This window comes from Gymnoscopelus braueri, assembly GCF_963280865.1.
Source record: "Gymnoscopelus braueri genome assembly, chromosome: 10".
Classification (NCBI taxonomy): Eukaryota; Metazoa; Chordata; class Actinopteri; order Myctophiformes; family Myctophidae; genus Gymnoscopelus; species Gymnoscopelus braueri.
This window is the reverse complement of record NC_137611.1, coordinates 14,135,677-14,155,648: the sequence shown is the minus strand read 5'-3', so window position 1 is coordinate 14,155,648 and position 19,972 is coordinate 14,135,677. Positions and strand designations below refer to the sequence as shown.

General features: G+C 42.2%; 2 protein-coding genes across 2 annotated transcripts in view; one reads left to right on the top strand and one right to left on the bottom strand.

The window, feature by feature from the left end:
- Positions 1 to 19,972, bottom strand: part of LOC308093377 (retinal-specific phospholipid-transporting ATPase ABCA4-like) — a gene marked incomplete at both ends in the record, with an annotated part of 116,530 nt that overhangs the window by 22,356 nt on the left and 74,202 nt on the right. Inside the window, 7 exons of the mRNA XM_080439713.1 lie at positions 4,105 to 4,386; positions 6,458 to 6,556; positions 7,678 to 7,802; positions 8,942 to 9,111; positions 10,647 to 10,701; positions 12,422 to 12,627; positions 14,660 to 14,765. Of these exons, the coding sequence (XP_080295839.1) occupies positions 4,105 to 4,386; positions 6,458 to 6,556; positions 7,678 to 7,802; positions 8,942 to 9,111; positions 10,647 to 10,701; positions 12,422 to 12,627; positions 14,660 to 14,765 (1,043 nt within the window). The remainder of the gene's footprint in view (positions 1 to 4,104; positions 4,387 to 6,457; positions 6,557 to 7,677; positions 7,803 to 8,941; positions 9,112 to 10,646; positions 10,702 to 12,421; positions 12,628 to 14,659; positions 14,766 to 19,972) is intronic.
- Positions 1,547 to 3,166, top strand: LOC308094426 (aspartate--tRNA ligase, cytoplasmic-like; the record flags this gene model as incomplete). The annotated part of the gene is made up of 1 exon (XM_080441074.1): positions 1,547 to 3,166. The coding sequence occupies one exon, from the start codon at positions 1,547 to 1,549 to the stop codon at positions 3,164 to 3,166; it is 1,620 nt and encodes a 539-aa protein (XP_080297200.1).

Sequence of the window (19,972 nt, the reverse complement as noted above, 5' to 3'; positions counted from 1 at the left end):
AAAAAAAGGACACTAGAAGGGTGTGCTCTTTGGAGTCATATATCTCTGCCAGATAATCTTATGTATCGTTGTTGTCGGGCAGAAACCTCTTATCTCCATATTTCAACATTGTATGTTTCTTTTCATAAATGAATTCCCTACTTCATCATTCAACACCTCGAGGCGTTGTGAACTCATAGACCTGCTATTTTCACTATTAATAGCTGTTATACACAATAATATTAATTATAACAAAAAGGAACGTTTTTTGGACATACACGATGTCCACCGACAGCGACGATATCATATTGACGTCCAAATATGGAGTTCCACATGGCTCCATATTTGGGAAATCGGTGGCTGAGCGGGACCGTGGCTCTGACAATAATGAGTTCACAAAATGTGAAAAATAGTCCGTTCGAGTTCCCAGAAGGACCTGGACGGCTGAAGCTGAACTATACGGATGCCCTGGTCATGCTCCGTCAGGCCGGTGTGGAGATAGGCGACGATCATCCCGCCCCTCCTAGAGCATACCCTACTTTATCATCAATTTTAAAATAAATGGGACAATAATTTACCAAAACGCATATCATGGTGATTGAAAGAAGACTTAGCGACTGGAAGCATATAGTATTTATGACAATGTTTATTAAAGAGGTGGTGCCATGGTTTTGCACTTTTTCTATTTTTCATGTGTCTATGAGGTTGATAGAACTTCATTAAGCCCCCTGGTGGTGTTTTTATGGTGTTTTATGTCTTCTCTGACTATTTTGAGTTTCTACCTGGAGGCTGAAACCTTGAGGGTCAAACATGCCAATAGACAAACAGCCCTTTAGTGACATAGTAAAAATATACCCTCCCCCTCATTATCATAACACAACAGGTGTGGGCATGAGGAGGAGGAGGGACTAGGACAGGTGGGTGGTGCTAAGGTGGTGGAGGAGGTGCTAAGGTGAGAACCAGGTATACTTAATGAACTGGAGGCGTGTCCACATAAAAACATAATTTTAACAATTTTTGTACACTTTTTTGAAAAAAGTCTTCCTCCTAGTATAACCATAATACCTGATGATTATGTTTTAGGGGGGGGGGGTCACGGCACCCCGTCTTTAAGGTAATAAAATCAAGGCTAAAGTTCGGCAAAAACCTACCCACTTGCATTGAGAGTTATCTCTTCTGACACCAGCAGGGGTAAAACAGCAAAACTACAGGCCATTCATATGAACTGTCACTTCCTATATAGACTCAATTTCAAAGGAGGATGCTGGACCCTTGCTCTGAAAGCGTCCTGCTCAGCAGACATGACTATCAGAGAACCCCTCCTGGAACTCCATATATGGAGATAACCAAAACGTCCAGGACTGACATCATAGTCCCAAATCTGGGACTATGCTTAACAGACATAGCCCGCTCCATATATGGATATGCCTGACACTACCTGACATCACCGTAGTGACATCAGGGCGATACCCAACAAAATCGATCCACTAGGAGAATAAGCCTCAATACAGTTGGCAATACAGTTTTCAGTCCAGGCATCTGTCTGTTTGGTATTTTATATTGAGACATGACTAAGGAAGAAGTGCAAGGGCCGGTGGCGGAGGAGCAGGCCCAGTCAAAGAAATCCCTGAAGAAACAGCAGAAGCAAGCGGAGAGAGCCCCAAAGAAGGATAAGAAACAGACCAAGCTGGCTGTTAACCAAAGCACAGAGGACGTTGACTTTGCCCAGGATAGGTATGGCGTGTCGCCTATGTGCCAGTCCCAAGAGGAACTGGAAAGAGCATTGGTGGGTATCCAAGAACTGACACCAGAGAGAGCCGACGGGCAGCTGATGTGGCTGCGTGCCAGAATCCACACCAGCCGTGCCAAAGGGAGGCAGTGTTTCTTGGTCCTGCGTCAGCGGCAGTTCAGCGTGCAGGCACTGGTCGCCGTGGGAGACCGCGCCAGCAAGCAGATGGTCAAGTTTGCCGCCAACATCACCAAGGAGAGTATTGTGGACGTGGAGGCAGTCGTGAGAAAGGTGGACCCTCCGGTGAAGAGCTGCACCCAGCAGGATGTGGAGCTGCACATTGAGAGGATTTTCGTCATCAGCCAGGCTGAGCCTCGCCTGCCCCTGCAGCTGGATGATGCTGTGAGGCCGGAGGGGGAGGAGGGGGATGAGGGGAGTGAGGAGGACGAGAATCGCAAAGCCACAGTCAATCAGGACACCAGGCTAGACAACAGGGTGATCGACCTCAGGACAACAACCAGCCAGGCCATCTTCCGCCTGCAGTCAGGAGTGTGCCAACTCTTCAGAGAGATCCTCACCAACAAGGGCTTCATGGAGATCCAGACTCCCAAAATTATCTCAGCTGCCAGTGAAGGCGGGGCAAACATGTTCACTGTGTCCTACTTCAATACCAGTGCCTACCTGGCCCAGTCTCCCCAACTCTACAAGCAGATGTGCATCTGCGCTGACTTCGACAAGGTCTTCTGTGTGGGACCAGTTTTCAGAGCAGAGAATTCCAACACCCACCGTCACCTGACAGAATTCGTGGGCCTGGATATCGAGATGGCCTTCAGCTACCACTACCACGAGGTCATCGACTCCATCCATGACACCATGGTCCAGATTTTCAAGGGCCTCAGAGACAACTTCCAGGCAGAGATCCAGACGGTAAACAAGCAGTTTCCCAGCGAACCGTTCGAGTTCCTGGAAGGACCTGGACGGCTGAAGCTGAACTACACGGATGCCCTGGTCATGCTCCGTCAGGCCGGTGTGGAGATAGGCGACGAGGAAGACCTAAGCACCCCTAACGAAAAGCTGCTCGGCCGCCTTGTCAAGGACCTGTATGGCACTGACTTTTTTGTGCTGGACAAGTACCCGCTGGCTGTGAGGCCTTTCTACACGATGCCTGACCCCAAAAACCCTAAATACTCCAACTCATATGACATGTTCATGCGGGGAGAGGAGATTCTTTCTGGAGCTCAGAGAATCCATGACGCTCAGTTGCTGACTGAGAGAGCCGTGCATCACAAGATTGACCTGGAGAAGATCAAGAGCTACGTTGATTCCTTCCGGTACGGCGCACCCCCACACGGCGGCGGTGGCATTGGCCTGGAGAGAGTCTGCATGTTGTACCTCGGCCTCCACAACGTCCGCCAGACCTCCATGTTCCCACGTGACCCCAAGCGTCTGACCCCTTGAACACCCCCCCACCCCCCCTTACTGTCTTGGAGTGTTATGTGTTATGTTTCAGTGCCATTAAAATATAGAACACAGACCGTCTCAAAGCAATTTCATTTGTATTTTCTGTTTTTGTAAAAACGAGAAAAAAACCCTCAATGATGGTCAATTATTTGACTCTCATTATTGTTGTTTATTTATTTCATGTATATCGTCTATTTCAGTGACTGGACTGACAGAAATTATTTGTACTGTTACTTGGATTAGATAAAAGTATTTTGGTATTAAAATATGCATTTTAGATGTAACCAAGTATAAGCCTACTGGATCCATAACTCCATGTCTGGCATTTGTGCTGATTTTAATAGTGGAGAGACCGTCTGCTTCAATGGACATAAATGCATTAGAAGGCTTGGCTGCCTTGAACTGCAGCGGCCAATGAGGTATCTACGTTTCTATCAATGCGAGTCGCGAGTCGACCAATGGGCTCGACTCGCGAGCTTGCGCACGGGGTTGCGCACGAAGGTGACACTACTGTGCATGTGAGACATAACTCTATGACGCGAAACAACGCGGAGGAGCCCTGCAACCAGCGTTGCCAGATTCTGTGAGAGAAACAAGCAACCAGGTCTAGTAAAACAAGCCCAAAAGAAGCGAATATGGGCCACATGAGCACGTTAAACATATACATCAGCTATTTGAAAATATCAGATCTACAAGCTCACAACGTGTCGCAATGCGACGCGTTGTGAGCTTGTAGATCTGATATTTTCAAATAAACTCTTGGGGGGGGGAATTATAATAAGCAGACCTGGCAACACTGCCTGCAACGTCACCGTCCCCAAACACGGAAGAAGGGGGAAAAAGGAAGTATACGCCGGGCGAGCAACTCCTTGGAAGTGAATGGGCGGGGATTTCCGGTTACCACTCTAGTTCTTCTATAACTCTATGGTTCCTACCTGGCCCTGATGAGACTGGGGTAGGTTTTCACCAGGTAGTCGGAGATGTTCCTGCCCGTCAGATCCAGCATAACGTCTCCTGTGGCTTCCACCCGCTGCCGAGGGGGCAGTCCCCCGGCTCCGATTGGACAGATAGGCATCATTGTCAGCTTCTTATTGGTGCTGCAAATGCAGGAGGGGGAGGGGTTTCGCGGCCGCCACTCGGGGCTCAGCATGATGTTGCTGAACACGGCCGGGACGTCTGGGTACTCCCACTCCTCGGTGCTGTTGCGACAGGGTATCCTGGGAAAGGGGGTTTGAACACGCACTTTCAGTAGTTCCAATTGGCATGGTGCAATGGTGCATGTATGTACATGACTACTGTAAATACGTATAATTGCACAATAGACATTATTATGGTCTGCTTTGTCTCTTAATGCAGTGGTTCTCAACGGTTTGTCCGGGGACCACCAGGGGTCCAAAATGGACCCTTATGGGTCTGTAACTATGAGAGTGTACAAATGGAACCAAATGGAACCTCACCTCCATTTTGTTCCATTTGCACACTCAAGAGTTCAATGCACACTGAGGATTTTACAGTGTTGATCCCAGAGATTAAAGAAAAGGTATCAACTGGGGATCCGTGGGGGGTCCTTAAAAAAAAAAAAAAAAAAGTTTAGAATCACTGACTTAATGCAGTGGTTCTCAAAGTGTGGTCCGGTGACCCCCATGTGTCCTTGAGGGGGTTCCAGTTCCCCAGAAAAATGAGGAACAGTTTAACAGTTTAAACCTATTTTACTCATTTTTAAATAAATCATTTTGAATAAAATTAACAACATGAATCTTCTCTTATGGGGGGACCCCAGATTGGGGTCTGTGGCCTGAGGCATATCAATTCGGGGGTCCTTGAAATGAAAAGTTTTGAGTTCCACTGTCTTAATGCTTTTCTGTGGCTGTACTCACTGATCTGTATTCACCTGTTTCCTAGGCTTTCCACTTCCTGTGTGTTTTCCACTTCCTGTCGATTTGATCCAATGAAATCCAATGAAACTGGTCAGATGACTAATGATATCCAATGAAATCCGACAGGAAGTGGAAAACACACAGCCTAGGAAACAGGTGAATACTTAAAGCTACAAATCCAGGACTTATTTTAATGAATACAACATTATTGTAACCAATCTTTATAGTAGAGTAAGTTATACAATATAACCAGTACATCTGCAGTCTCACTGCTCTTCAATTGAGACATTTAGACCCATGGTGTCAGGAAGGACACAGACTGAAATGAATACTATGATATTGTGATCCCCTGGCCTGGAAACCAGCCCAATCTGCCATTGCAAATCTGGCCTCTGCAGATTTGGTCTGGCACTGCTCAGTTGTGATTGTATTTCGCTCTCTCCGAAGTAGTGAGGGGCCAATCAGGGCCCAGTATGAAAATATGGGGCGGGTTTATCAACCAGAGGCATTTTTTTAATTCGCCCCTTGGAAATGCAGGTTCCACACAGAGATCCCAGACTAATGTCTACGCAGTGATATTAGCCTGGCGGCTCTGGCCATTCCAGGCTAGTGATCCCCTGCATCTGAAGTTTGTGAAATAATTGAAGTCAGGATGAAGGACAGTCACTACTGTATCTGTATGTCTATTAACCCATTAAGACCTGGAACGCATCTGTGTCATTTTTTTATTTGAGCTAAAAAGCATTATTCTACACTTTGGCTATTCAAAAATAGCAGATCTACAAGCTCATAGCGCGGCACAGAGTGCCGCGCTATGAGCGTGTAGATCTGCTATTTTTGATATATCGCGAAAACTTGTGCAAACCTTTCAATATACATTTTTTAAAGCGAATTATTTTTACTCAAATCTTTGCTTCTGGGGGGTCCCTGGAACAACATATTTTGAGATGGGGGTCCGCGGCCAAATACATATCATTTTGGGGGTCCTTGACAATTATGAAAAAGTGTGAGAACCACTGACATAGCAACATACGTTTTTTTTGGAAAACTGTTGGGATTTAGAAGACATGGATATGGCTTTTATGCCTTTATTGACAGGACAGTAGGCTGATAGGAAATGGGGAGAGCGATGGGGAGTGACATGCAGCAAAGGCCGTCGGGATCGGGACTCGAACCCGCGACACGATGTCAGGCTATACACTGAGCCTAGGTGCCTGGAACGCTACGCCAGCGGCCCGGGCCACATTGATGTCATTTTATCTTAAAATGTATGTACAATTTTTCTCGGAGAATGCCACTGGGTTTTTTAAGGCATTCTCCCTCACATTTCACTGAATCCTTGCGTATCGTTTTTAAATGATTTTGTGAGTGAAACAAACAAACAAACAAACAAACAAACTAACTAACTCACCCCAGAGGCTCTCCCTCCATGCAGCGTGTGCCCAGGCCTGGCCTGTTGAGCATGCGCTCTGTGAAACGCTTCATCTTATCGTCAAAGGGCCGCTCATTACTGGAGAAAACAGATTGCACAAACTGAAGGTAAGCACACAAATCAATAAATACATTTGTTCATCTATTAGCTATAGCTGACATGTTTAACAGAATGAAGTCACTCAAGGGGTTAATCCATTGTGTGTACCATGTAGCTGCCAGGTGTGAATTCATTCATAATACCGTATGTGAATGAATACAAATGTGAAGTGAGTCTGATTCATAATGTAATACTATTTCACACTAGCCCGATCATCAGCCTGAAGCTGCGTGGAGCTTCAGTCTGAAATTGGCTGCAGTGTCGGCGATTACAAGGGGGAGGAGGGGATTCGAATTTCCCTAAACCAATCACAATCCACGGATCCGCCTACATCTGACGTCATCGCACAGCTTGTTTTAGCAGATATTCGCTGATTGGCTTGTCGTTAGACCCACCACCCACCTCCGACTCTCATTGGACGGTACTTTTTGTATCGAAGATATAGAGCATCGCAGTTCCCGCCCCTTCCGGGTTCCACCGCAAAATACTCAATGCATTTTTCCCATTGACATTTCCAAAAATATTTATATCAATTAATTTAAGCCTAGAATCAAGCCATCCAGGGTCCTGGTGAATCGTGACCATAAAACGTTTGATTCTGTGATAAATTTTTTTTTTGAAAACGGCAAAACAAAGGGTATTTATTAAATATAGTATATCATATAATTAAATATAAAATAAAAAAAATCACAGAAAAAAACGTTTTATGGTCATGATTCACCAGGACCCTGGATGGCTTGATTCTAGGGTTAAATTAATTGATATAAATATTTTTGGAAATGTCAATGGGAAAAATGCATTGAGTTTTTCCTTCCGGCACCAGGAAGTGGGCGGGAACTGCGATGCTCTATCCTAGGCTCACATTTCAACACCAGACCAAGAGGCAGTCCACTCAGGGAGTGGGCGGGGTCTATGGTTTGGAACCAGGCTAATTTCACACAATATGTGGTGCAAGCGTGCCGTTCAGTGAAAATCAGTTACTTAAATTTTTGTGATGCAGTTTCTATACATTTTTCTTAAGTAAGAGCAGCTGCTGTATGTTGTACTAAGCAAAATGTTACATGTTTTAAAGTGATGTCCTGGTACCAGTTAAGACTGACCTAACAAAGGTGAACTGTTTTCCATACATCCAGGGGCTCAGAGTCAGACTGGGATACTCTCCAAATGGAGGGAGGATCATGGTGAAGATCAGGGATATCAGGACAAAACTGGCTGGTAGGACAATCTGGAGAACGAAAAACAAAGCCATCAGTCACAATGCTCACAATACTGCAACCTGTAGTGGTACAGTATACTAACTTAAAATACATGTTTATCAACTGTTTGTTTATTTAATTAACGGCACATTGAATTGCCTAGTTGTTGTGCTATACTGTTAACAGTTCCCAACACAAATGTAATTACAAAAGGTGACAGAGCCTTTCAGGCTTTAGCTCCCAAGCTTTGGAATGCTCTTCCACATGCCTTGAGAACTGCAGCCTCTGTGGACATTTTTAAGAACAACCTTAAAACGCTATTATTTGAACAAGCTTTTGCAAATGTTACATGATTTTATTCGTTATTTGCTGTTCTACTTGAGATTAATTGTACAGGCTTTTTACTGTTCTACCTATTTTAATACCTTGTTTTGTTTTAATCTCTATGTATGTGGAGCACTTTGAGAGCCATCTCTGTGAGAAGTGCTATATAAATAAAATTTACTTACTTACTATACAAATAAACGTGCCTTGCCTATTACAACTGAAATATTCAAAAAGCTGATTTCTGTACTGTAGTCATGGCATCATAAAAGTGCTTAAGTGGTTAAAAGTATGTAATAGCTCATCACTTCACCCACCCATCCCACAATCCATCTGTATCAATCACCACAATTCCATCTGTCCACACTATTCTATTCTAACCATCCATCCATCCAAAGATCCACACAGTACTACATACTGTACAGTACATTATCCTATATCAATATTATCTAATGGGAGGACGGGCTGGCTGGCCAGCCAGACGGCAGGCGGACCGCGGCCAGGTCACTCTGACTCAGACCCGCAGATCCGACCGATATGTCCATATACAGGCATATATGGATCTCCAGACTCAGCCATAACCATATAAGGAGTTCCCAATGCAACCACGCTAAAATATGGAGTGTGCTGTCTAACATCAAGGTTTCGTCATGGCACCAGGCGCAAACATCAGTCAGCTCCATATATGGGCACAAAATGGACAAGGACTGACTGATACAAAGATCTCCATATATGGGCATATTGGTCGAATCGGCTGTGCGACGTACACTAGGTGTGAGGGCGGCATAGGAACCTCTAGTTGTACATCTGGTGCTGTACTGTCAGGTCTAAAGCGGTACAGTACCTGTGCTAGGAAGTCTTTCTGGCTGCGTGTGGCATGGTGGAACCTCTTGATCAACAGGGCAAAGAACTGTTTCAGGATCAGTCTGGTCCCCTTCACCTGCCTGGAACTCCTCCCTGCACTGCTGTCATCATGGGCAGGAGCATCGTTGGCCTGCGTGACCCCTCTAGCATCTGTGGTCATAAACAAGCAAAGCAATGAACGTAATAGAGCAGTTTAATACTCTACTACGGTATAGTAGTTGTCAGAAGACACATCAGTTGAAATTATGGTTGCCAACCGTCCCCTGGCCTGTATTCTGGTCTACAGTAAGGCCGTTTGTCCACCAAAGCACTTGTTCCCAGCTGAAAATGCAGGGCACTCTCCTAAAACTCTCCCTCAACTCTGGGCGCCCAGATAAAAGCGGCAGACATGAACGCGCAAGCACAGAATAGACGGTCAGCGTCTCATCACGCTGCTCAAACGCTGGATCACGTTTCCAGCATAATGTAAAAATGCGACACACAAACTCCCATTGAAAACAATTCAAATCATATGCTGCGCGGCAGGGGAAAATGCCTCGGTGGACACAGCCCCTTAGTCCGGTGTATTGGAGTTAAGCAGGCAGGGTTTGACTTTGCCATTGTTCTAACTGGTGGCTCTATAAGGCCTCTGACCTTGGTTGACCTCCACATCAACTCTATTGCCAACTCTATTGTTCAACATCAAACAAAGTACACACCGGGGCGATTTTTTTCATGCGAATATTACGTTTTTTTTTTTAAACCATATAAAGTCAATGCAAGCTTCCACACAAGTTTCGCGGAGCGAAAAAAGCGTCTTTTAATTATTCGGAACGAGTCAGAATTTTGCGTATATTCGCATATTCGCCGGTGTGTAACCGCCTTAAGGCTTGACAAGGATCTACCCGTGTGGACTACAATATTAATATACTGTAATGCCTGAAGTTATATTTGGTTGCGTGCCGGGGTCACACCCCGGAAATAGCCGATCTACAAGCTCACAATGTGTGGCTCACAAGTTGTGAGCTTGTAGATCGGTTATAACCAGTGCGCAACACCCAACTAAGTATAACTCAGGAAATTGGCTGACACATGACAACAATTGTCCTATAACTATAGAGCACCGAAGTCTGACGTAATTAACGCATGCTACCTGGGTCACGTTTCCCCCCCCCCCCCCATTCTGAATTCCCATAGACGTGTTTAATATCACGTCATATAAGAACTGTGTTCCAAAAATAAACAAATGATCCCGGCGGTTTGACTCATATGGATATGAAGCATCAACTGATGCCAAGCTAACGTTACCGAATTAATTACATTTTCACCAGAAACAGACTGAATCAAATATGAGTGACTGACTATCGTAAACGATACAGAGCCACCTCCCTGACAATATCGCCGGGACAATTTGTTTATTGCTGGACCACAATTCTTATACGAGTCGACTCTAAGATGACCCAATGTTATTCTCCATAGAGAAATTACTTCCGTGACCCAGGGGATGAACGAGTGACATCAGGACATTGGTACTCTATTTAAAATAAGTAAACATCTCACAATGGTTAAAGACAGGAATGTACCACTGTTGAATGTACATTCACACTATTGAATGTACCACTGTTATGTGGAAAGCCAGTGCAGTGTGATATTAAACACAAGAATGGAATACAGGGAGGTCATGGAATATTAATGGAGATATTTACCAGGGGTACATGCATTATTTGCTGCCTCTCCGGCCGCTGTGACCTTGATGAATATCTGAAAGAGAATACATCTCTTGTTTCTTAAGTTTCCATGCAAAGCAACAGGGTTTTTTTAACAGACATTGCATGCTAATAATCAACCAGTTTATTCAAGGAGAAAGGGTTTGCCCTCACATGTTGCTTGTATTTACATTTTATTCAATTCCTCCCACAGGGGAGCAATTACTGCACGGTACACACAGCACAGACGTTTCGTGTCTCACTAAGGAAGTCCCAGACGAAACGTGTGCACAGTAATTGCTTCCCCCGTGGGAGGAATAGAGTATAACGTGAATGTGAGCAAACATGTGTGGGCAGACTATAAGTCTTTGAATGACTAGTGGAGTATCATACAAGTAGAAATTTCATTATTGTGCTTGACAAAATGTTAAAACACAAAGTGATGTTGAACAGAGGAGAAACTGTGTATGATCAGGGTCCAGAAACTTGCTTCCAATTTATATTCATTGGTATTCCTGAGGAGGAAACATTTTGTTCATATGACCTGGAAGAAAACGAAAACGAAAAACCTTCTCTGGTTTACTGGCCTTTTATGATGAACTAAAAGTTTTTTTTTATAAAAAAATATATATATATTTCAGTTTGGCACATTTACATTCAAGGCATGTAGGGGGGAAAACTATATTTTGTTAGCATTAAATTCTAGTTTTATTCTAGTGTACACCTATGCAAAGATTATACGTAGTGTAAGTCTGTGTGGGCTGGGTACCTTTGGTGCATGACACAAAAATAAATAAAGACAAATCAAATCAATCATGTATTGGCTGAGTTTGACATCTGAAGCAATATCTTTAGTATTAACCTGAAGGACTCTCTCCACTCAAGAATAAAATGACAGGAGAGAGTCAAGAGAAATCTTGACTGCCTGCATCAAGTGATGTCATCAGGACATCAAACACTCAAAAACACCCATTAAAACCGGGAAAGCATCTGTGTCATTTTATACTTTGGCTATTCAAAAACAGCAGATACACAAGCTCATAGCACACCACTTCGTGCTGCGCAAATCTTTGAATATACAGTATATATATATATTTTTTAAAGCGAACATTTTTAACTCAAATCTTTGCTTCTGGCGGAGTCCCTGGAAGAAAATATTTTGAGATGGGGGTCCGCCGTGGCCAAATACATATAATGTTGGGGGTCCTTGACATGAAGAAGTTAGAGCACCACTGATATAGCAACATAAGTTTTCTAAAAGGATTTAGAAGATTATTTCTTTTAAATCAGCCTCAGGTCTTAATGTGTTAAGTACAGTACTCAAGTAAACGGTCTTAATAAGTACAGTACTCAAGTAAATGGTCTTAATGTGTTAAGTACAGTACTCAAGTAAATGGTCTTAATGTGTTAAGTACAGTACTCAAGTAAATGGTCTTAATGTGTTAAGTACAGTACTCAAGTAAATGGTCGTAATGTGTTAAGTACAGTACTCAAGTAAATGGTCGTAATGTGTTAAGTACAGTACTCAAGTAAATGGTCTTAATGTGTTAAGTACAGTACTCAAGTAAATGGTCGTAATGTGTTAAGTACAGTACTCAAGTAAATGGTCGTAATGTGTTAAGTACAGTACTCAAGTAAATGGTCTTAATAAGTACAGTACTCAAGTAAATGGTCTTAATGTGTTAAGTACAGTACTCAAGTAAATGGTCTTAATGTGTTAAGTACAGTACTCAAGTAAATGTACTTAGTTACTGTCCACCACAGCCCTACTGTACCTCCTCCAGCGAGGTGTCGGAGACGCCGAAGCTGCTCAGGCCCATGTACTCCAGCGTCTCCTCCAGCTCCCTGAACAGGCTGGCGTACGCGCGGTGCCTGAAGCCCTTGCTGGGCAGCAGGTAGGTCATCTCCTGTCCTATCGTCTCGATCAGCCTGGCATCGGGGACGTGGTGCTGGATGAGGGAGGTGATGGCCTCCACGTCTCCTGGAGACACAAAACACACACAGGGGGGAGTGGGAATGATTCATCTATTAAGACCGGGAACGCATCTGTGTCATATTAAGATTTCTTTGGCTATTCAAAAATAGCAGATATACAAAGCCTTTTAGATCTGCAAAAAAAAAAATCAATCGTGGACAATTTGTGCAAATCTTTGAAAACATATATATGTTTTAAAGCAAACATTTGTGCTTCTGGGGGTCCCTGGAACAACATATTTTGAGATGGGGGTCCGCGGCCAAATACATATCATTTTGGGGGTCCTTGACATGGAAAAGTTGGAGTACCACTGGTATAGCAACATACTGTTTTTAGATATGTATTTGGCCGTGGACCCCCCAGAAGCAAAGATTTGAGTTACAAATGTTCGGTTTCAAAAATATATATTCAAAGATCTTGACCATTTTCAACCTATTATCATATATCATTATAACCATTTGCAAAAATAGTGCAAATACACGATCTACATAAGCATGCAATGTCACGTATTGTAAGGTCGGCTATTTTCACTTTTCATCATACAACAAAGTACAGGGCTTAACCAGGATGACCTTGAGAAGACAATGGGGGGGGGGGGGGGGGCGGTCTGGAATAACTGCTTGAAGTGGAAAAACACATCCATCTTTACTTTATTGATTCCGAAAGGAAGATAAAGTGTTTATTCAAGCTTAAACTGGAAGGTTAAATGTGTGCTTAAAAGGCTATGGAGCCGTATAGATGCTTTGTACGGGACACTTTATGGCTACACTTTTATAGTGTAGGCATTTCCTCCAGCAGCGACTGAAGCAGAAAACATACAGATCAATATCACTACAGGGCTATATGTCTGACCCGAGTGCAGAAATGCATCTCTTGTTGCACTGATTTTGTTGGAACTCTTCCTCTGGCAGAAAAACCAGAAGCAGAGGACTATTCATTATCATTGCTGACATATATTATATTATAGAAGATTAATAGTAATGGACATTGTATTTGATATTAGAACTGATATCTCGTTCATGTAAGTTTCATCCATTATACACATGTGCACGTGGCGTTTCGTTGGTTCAACCTTCTCAAAAGCTCATCAAAATCCACTGATGCACCTTGAGAGTATTCTTACGCACGCAAACAGCGCATTGTCCACAACTTTTGCAGATTGAACGATCCAAAATGTGAACAGACAGCTTTGGTATTCTCTGGCTCTGGTAAAACAAAATAACATTTTGTCCACCCAGGTACATGCCATTCCCCTATCACTTGTCCTAGATAAGAGGCGTTCGCCTTTAGTGCCCACAAACAATAATCTAATGAACCAATAAAATACCCAAACTACCAAATAATAATAATAATAATAATAATCAAACAAACAAACAGTACATTTACTCAAGTACTGTATTTAAGTACAATTTTGAGGTACTTTTACTTTCAAGTATTTCCAATTTTCAATACTTTTACTTCTACTCCACTACATCTCAAAGGCAAATATTGTACTTTTACTCCACTACAATTATTTGAAAACTTTAGTTACTAGTTACTTTGTAGATGATTTGATTATTATTACGAAACATACATTAACCACTTCAGCCCTATATACATTTCGACCATTTGAAAAAAGCCTATCTACAAGCTCACAATGCGTCGCGATGCGAAGCATTATGAGCTTGTAGATCTGCTTTTTCAAAAGATTTTTAGACATTTTACACATTTGAAAAAAAATTATGAGTACTTTCCACTTTTGGTACTTTAAGTACATTTTGATACCAATACTTTTACTTTCACTCAAGTCAATTTTGAATTCCGAACTTTTACTTACAGAGTAACAGAGTACTTCTACATTGCAGTATTGATACTTTTACTTAAGTAAAAAAATGTAGTACTTTTTCCACCACTGGCTTCTACAACATGCATACAAAATGAACACACACACACACGCACACACACGCACACACTGACACGCACACGCACACGCACACGCACACGCACACACACACACACACACACACACACACACACACACACACACACAAACACTTACCATCCATGGCTCGTTCTAGGTGTGGTGCATGGTTCTGTGACTGGTCTTTGTGCCTGGTGCAGAGGGAACAGGCGCAGGAACATTCTGATGCACAGTCACAGTCGTTCTGCAGGTGACAGGAACAAAAGACTAAAGACACCTTCAACAACACTGAGACAGTGTCAGTCATATAGACCTAGAACTCTTTTCATTTCATGTGTGTGTGAAAAACTAAACAGGAAAGAGAACCAGGAGGGACTTGCTCTCATAACTGCTGCTCGTATTTAGATAGATATCCATGAAAATCATTCTTAAGCTGTTGATTTTGTTTTATCTGTCTGGCTCTAATCAAGGAATAAACTAATTGTATTAATTAATTAGCATCAGCCTATTCTGAAATATGCACTGATACATTACCCACACAATTCAGTGCACTGTGAATGTGGATGGAATGGAGAGCACACGTTTTTCTTTTATTTACATTTTGTTTTGTTGACGCACTCACTCTCTCCGACTGCCTATAAACTCAGCTGGTATTGTGATCTCATCATGTATCAAGTACGCTACAGAAAACCTGCATTAAACGACGAGGATGGTATTCGAACCCACGCGTGCAGAGCACAATGGATTAGTAGTACATCGCCTTAACCACTCAGCCACCTCGTCTACTGTATCTACACTCATGTACCCTATATTCACTGTACAGTAGGAGTCTGACAGTCAGCTGTGATGTGTTGTAGTGGATAATAAGCCCTGAGTGTAAACTCTTTCTAGGTCGTCCTCAGACGAGCCCTCCATCGTCGCCTCCAGTCATTCCGGTTCTCCATACATCTGGCCAGCTCGTCGGTAGGCTACTTTGCGCTCCTGCATCTTTCGTGAGTACGTCCACGTATGTTAATGTAGGACATCCTCGTGACCATGTCTTTGACAGTGTCCTGCTAGTCTCATCCTCCTGGCTGCTATCTTCTCGCTCACCCTTGGCATTCCCTCATACAGATTATTGTTGGTAACATGTACACTCTTGCTGATGTTAAGTACTGCACGCAACATTCTGGTGTAGTACCAGTCTAGAGATTTCTGCAAGGTTGGTTTCAGGGTCCAACATTCACTGCCATAGAGGAGAACAGACTCTACCGTTGCATAGAAGAAGCTGAGTTTGATTTGTCTGGGGAGGGGAGGTTGGAGTTCCATACACTGGCCATGCCGTTCAGTGCCCTCCATGCAAGTGCCTTCCTTGTGTACTTGATACATGAAGGTGCATTCAGCTGAATTACTTAAACCTGGTTTAACCTCACTCCTTGTCAACCTGTCTCGTCTGGTGGGATATGTTAGCTAGTGATGACAGCATTTCTTAAACTGTTTATATATATACTATATACTCTTCCCTGTGCCAATCATGGGTCTAGATCAGTGGTTCTCAAACATTTTATTTTCAAGGACTCCCCATAACGCTCAGTTACAGACCTGAGGGTCTATTTTGGAAGCCCCTCAAGTCATTTTATGGTTGTCTCATAGGAATAGAGCTAATAGCTCATATGTTAATCGTTTCTGTACTGTTTCCTACTATACTCTGCATTGCCATCTGCTGGTAAAATAAGATATAGTCACTGTGCCGACATAGTGACGACGTTGTCCCCTCCTCGTCCAACTGTGCACTTTGATTGGAGGAGAAGCAGTACTATTTCGCATAACCAGCATGCACATCACTCTTATCTTGGACACATCTTATTATGAAATAGATTCCCAGTAGATATAGTATTATATTTTATATAATCGCTTTTCTACGTTTTCCTTTACTGCGTAGTTTTAATGTCCAAAACGCATTGTGTAGGTCAGAGTTATGCAACACCGTTAGCGCGGTCTATAGTTTGATAATTGAGATGGTTAAAGAGATCACCTATCCAGCAGGAATTTAACTCTTTTAGTATTTATCTAGTAGGCTTCTAATAAATAGAAGCCCCCTAACAATGTTGAAAATAAGACGTAAATGTCCTGTATGAAACAGTACAGGTGGGCTGACTATAATGAACAGCAAAGACATGACTCCTGGATGATCAGGAGGGATGTTATCTATAAGTGATAGCATTTGTTAACTGTTCTTATACTCTTCCCTGTGCCAATCATGGGCCTAGATCAGTGGTTCTCAAACATTTTATTTTCAAGGACTCCCACCATAACCCTCAGTTACAGACCTGAGGGTCTATTTTGGAAGCCCCTCAAGTAACGCTTTAAGAATCACTGGCCACGATCATCTTTACATAACAGAATATCTTAAAGATTTATGTGATGACAACATTCATCTGTATATATATATTATACATTCTTAAGTTGGGACGCCAGGACAAACGATAACTAGCGTCCCTAATGTTAAAAATTATGCTTCCGAAATCTCTTTATGTCGATTACGCTAAAAGGATAGTTATTCACCACCCTCTCTGTGCCAAACAAAGCAGAAGCCCTTCTTAATGACTTATGCACAGTTCCTCACTAAGACCATAGTGACCATACACTTCAGTCATGGTTGTAGAAATATTGTTGTGAAATGTTATATATTGTTTACTTTTGTGCGTAGTTTTAGTGTCCAAAACGCATTGTGTCGGTCAGAGTTATGCAACACCGTTAGTGTGACCTATAGTTTGATAATTGAGATGGTTAGAGAGATCATCTTCCCAGCAGGAATTTAACTCTTTTAGTATTTATCTAGTAGGTTTCTAATAAATAGAAGCCCCCCAACAGTGTTGAAGATAAGATGTAAGTGATCTCTATGAAACAGTACAGGTGAGCTAACCATAATGAGCAGCAGAGACATTAATCCTGGGAAATGTCTTATCTGGAGGGATGTTATCTATAAGTGATGGCATTTGTTAACAGTTCTTATACTCTTCCCTGTGCCAATCATGGGTCTAGATCAGTGGTTCTCAAACATTTTATTTTCAAGGACTCCCACCATAACCCTCAGTTACAGACCTGAGGGTCTATTTTGGAAGCCCCTCATGGAACGCTTTGAGAATCACTGGCAATTTTCATAACATAATATTTTATTTATTTGATGACAATATTCATCTGTAATTATATTATACATTCTTAGGTTGGGACGCAAGGATAAACGATCACTAGCGTCCCTAATGTTAAAAGATTATGCTTCCAAAATCTCTTGATGTCAAGTCCACAAAAAGGATAGTTATTCACTACCCTCTCTGAGAAAATCAAAGCAGAAGCCCTTTTTAATGATTTGAGTACAGTTCCTCACTAAGACCATAGTGAACCTACATCTCAGTCATGGTTGTCGAAATAGTGTCGTGAAATATTATATATTTTTTACTTTTGTGTGTAGTTTTAGTGTCCAAAACGCATTGTGTAGGTCAGAGTTATGCAACACCGTTAGTGTGACCTATAGTTTGATAATTGAGATGGTTAGAGAGATCATCTTTCCAGCAGGAATTTAACTCTTTTAGTATTTATCTAGTAGGCTTCTAATAAATAGAAGCCCCCCTAACAATGTTGAAGATAAGATGTAAATGATCTGTATGAAACAGTATGGACTGACCATAATGACCAGCAGAGACATTATTCCTGGGAAATGTCTGATCTGGAGGGATGTTATCTAGAAGTGATGGCATTTGTTAACTGTTCTTATACTCTTCCCTGTGCCAATCATGGGTCTAGATCAGTGGTTCTCAAACATTTTATTTTCAAGGACTCCCACCATAACCCTCAGTTACAGACCTGAGGGTCTATTTTGGAAGCCCCTCATGGAACGCTTTAAGAATCACTGGCCATTTTCATAACACAATATTTTATTTATTCGATGACAATATTCATCTGTAATTATATTATACATTCTTAGGTTGGGACGCCGGGATAAACCATCACTAGCGTACCTAATGCAAAAAAAATGTGCTTCCAAAATCTCTTGATGTGGATTCCGCAAAAAGGATAGTTATTCACCACCCTCTCTGTGCCAAACAAAGGGGAAGCCCTTTTTAATGATATTTGTACAGTTCCTCACTAAGACCATAGTGACCATACATCTCAGTCACGGTTGTAGAAATAGTGTTGTGAAATGTTATATATTTTTTTACTTTTGTGCGTAGTTTTACTGTCCAAAACGCATTGTGTAGGTCAGAGTTATGCAACACCGTTAGTGTGACCTATAGTTTGATAATTGAGATGGTTAGAGAGATCATCTTCCCAGCAGGAATTTAACTCTTTTAGTATTTATCTAGTAGGTTTCTAATAAATAGAAGCCCCCCAACAGTGTTGAAGATAAGATGTAAGTGATCTGTATGAAACAGTACAGGTGAGCTAACCATAATGAGCAGCAGAGACATTAATCCTGGGAAATGTCTTATCTGGAGGGATGTTATCTAGAAGTGATGGCATTTGTTAACTATTCTTTTACTCTTCCCTGTGCCAATCATGGGCCTAGATCAGTGGTTCTCAAACTTTTTTTTTTCAGGAACTCCCACCATAACCCTCAGTTACAGAACTGAGGGTCTATTTTGGAAGACCCTCATGGAACGCTTTCAGAATCACTGGCCATGATCATCTTTTCATAAAGCGACATATTAGCACATTTACGTGATGACAATATTCTTCAGTAATTATATTATACATTCTTAGGTTGGGACGCCAGGATAAACGATCACTAGCGTCCCTAATGCTAAAAAATATGCTTCCGAAATCTCTTGATGTCGATTCCGCAAAAAGGATAGTTATTCACCACCCTCTCTGTGCCAAACAAAGCAGAAGCCCTTTTTAATGATTTGTGCACAGTTCCTCACTAAGACCATAGTGACCATACATCTCAGTCATGGTTGTAGAAATAGTGTTGTGAAATATTATATATTTTTAACTTTTGTGCGTAGTTTTAGTGTCCAAAACGCATTGTGTAGGTCAGAGTTATGCAACACCGTTAGTGTGACCTATAGTTTGATAATTGAGATGGTTAGAGAGATCATCTTACCAGCAGGAATTTAACTCTTTTAGTATTTATCTAGTAGGTTTCTAATAAATAGAAGCCCCCTAACAATGTTGAAAATAAAATGTAATCGTCCTGCATGAAACAGTACTTTTGTGCTGACCATAATGAACAGCAAAGACATGACTCCTGGGAAATGTCTGATCTGGAGGGATGTTAGCTAGAAGTGATGGCATTTGTTAACTGTTCTTATTCTTATACACTTCCCTGTGCCAATCATGGGCCTAGATGAGTGGTTCTGAAACTTTTTTTTTTCAAGGACTCACACCATAACCCTCAGTTACAGAACTGAGGGTCTATTTTGGAAGACCCTCATGGAACGCTTTCAGAATCACTGGCCATGATCATCTTTT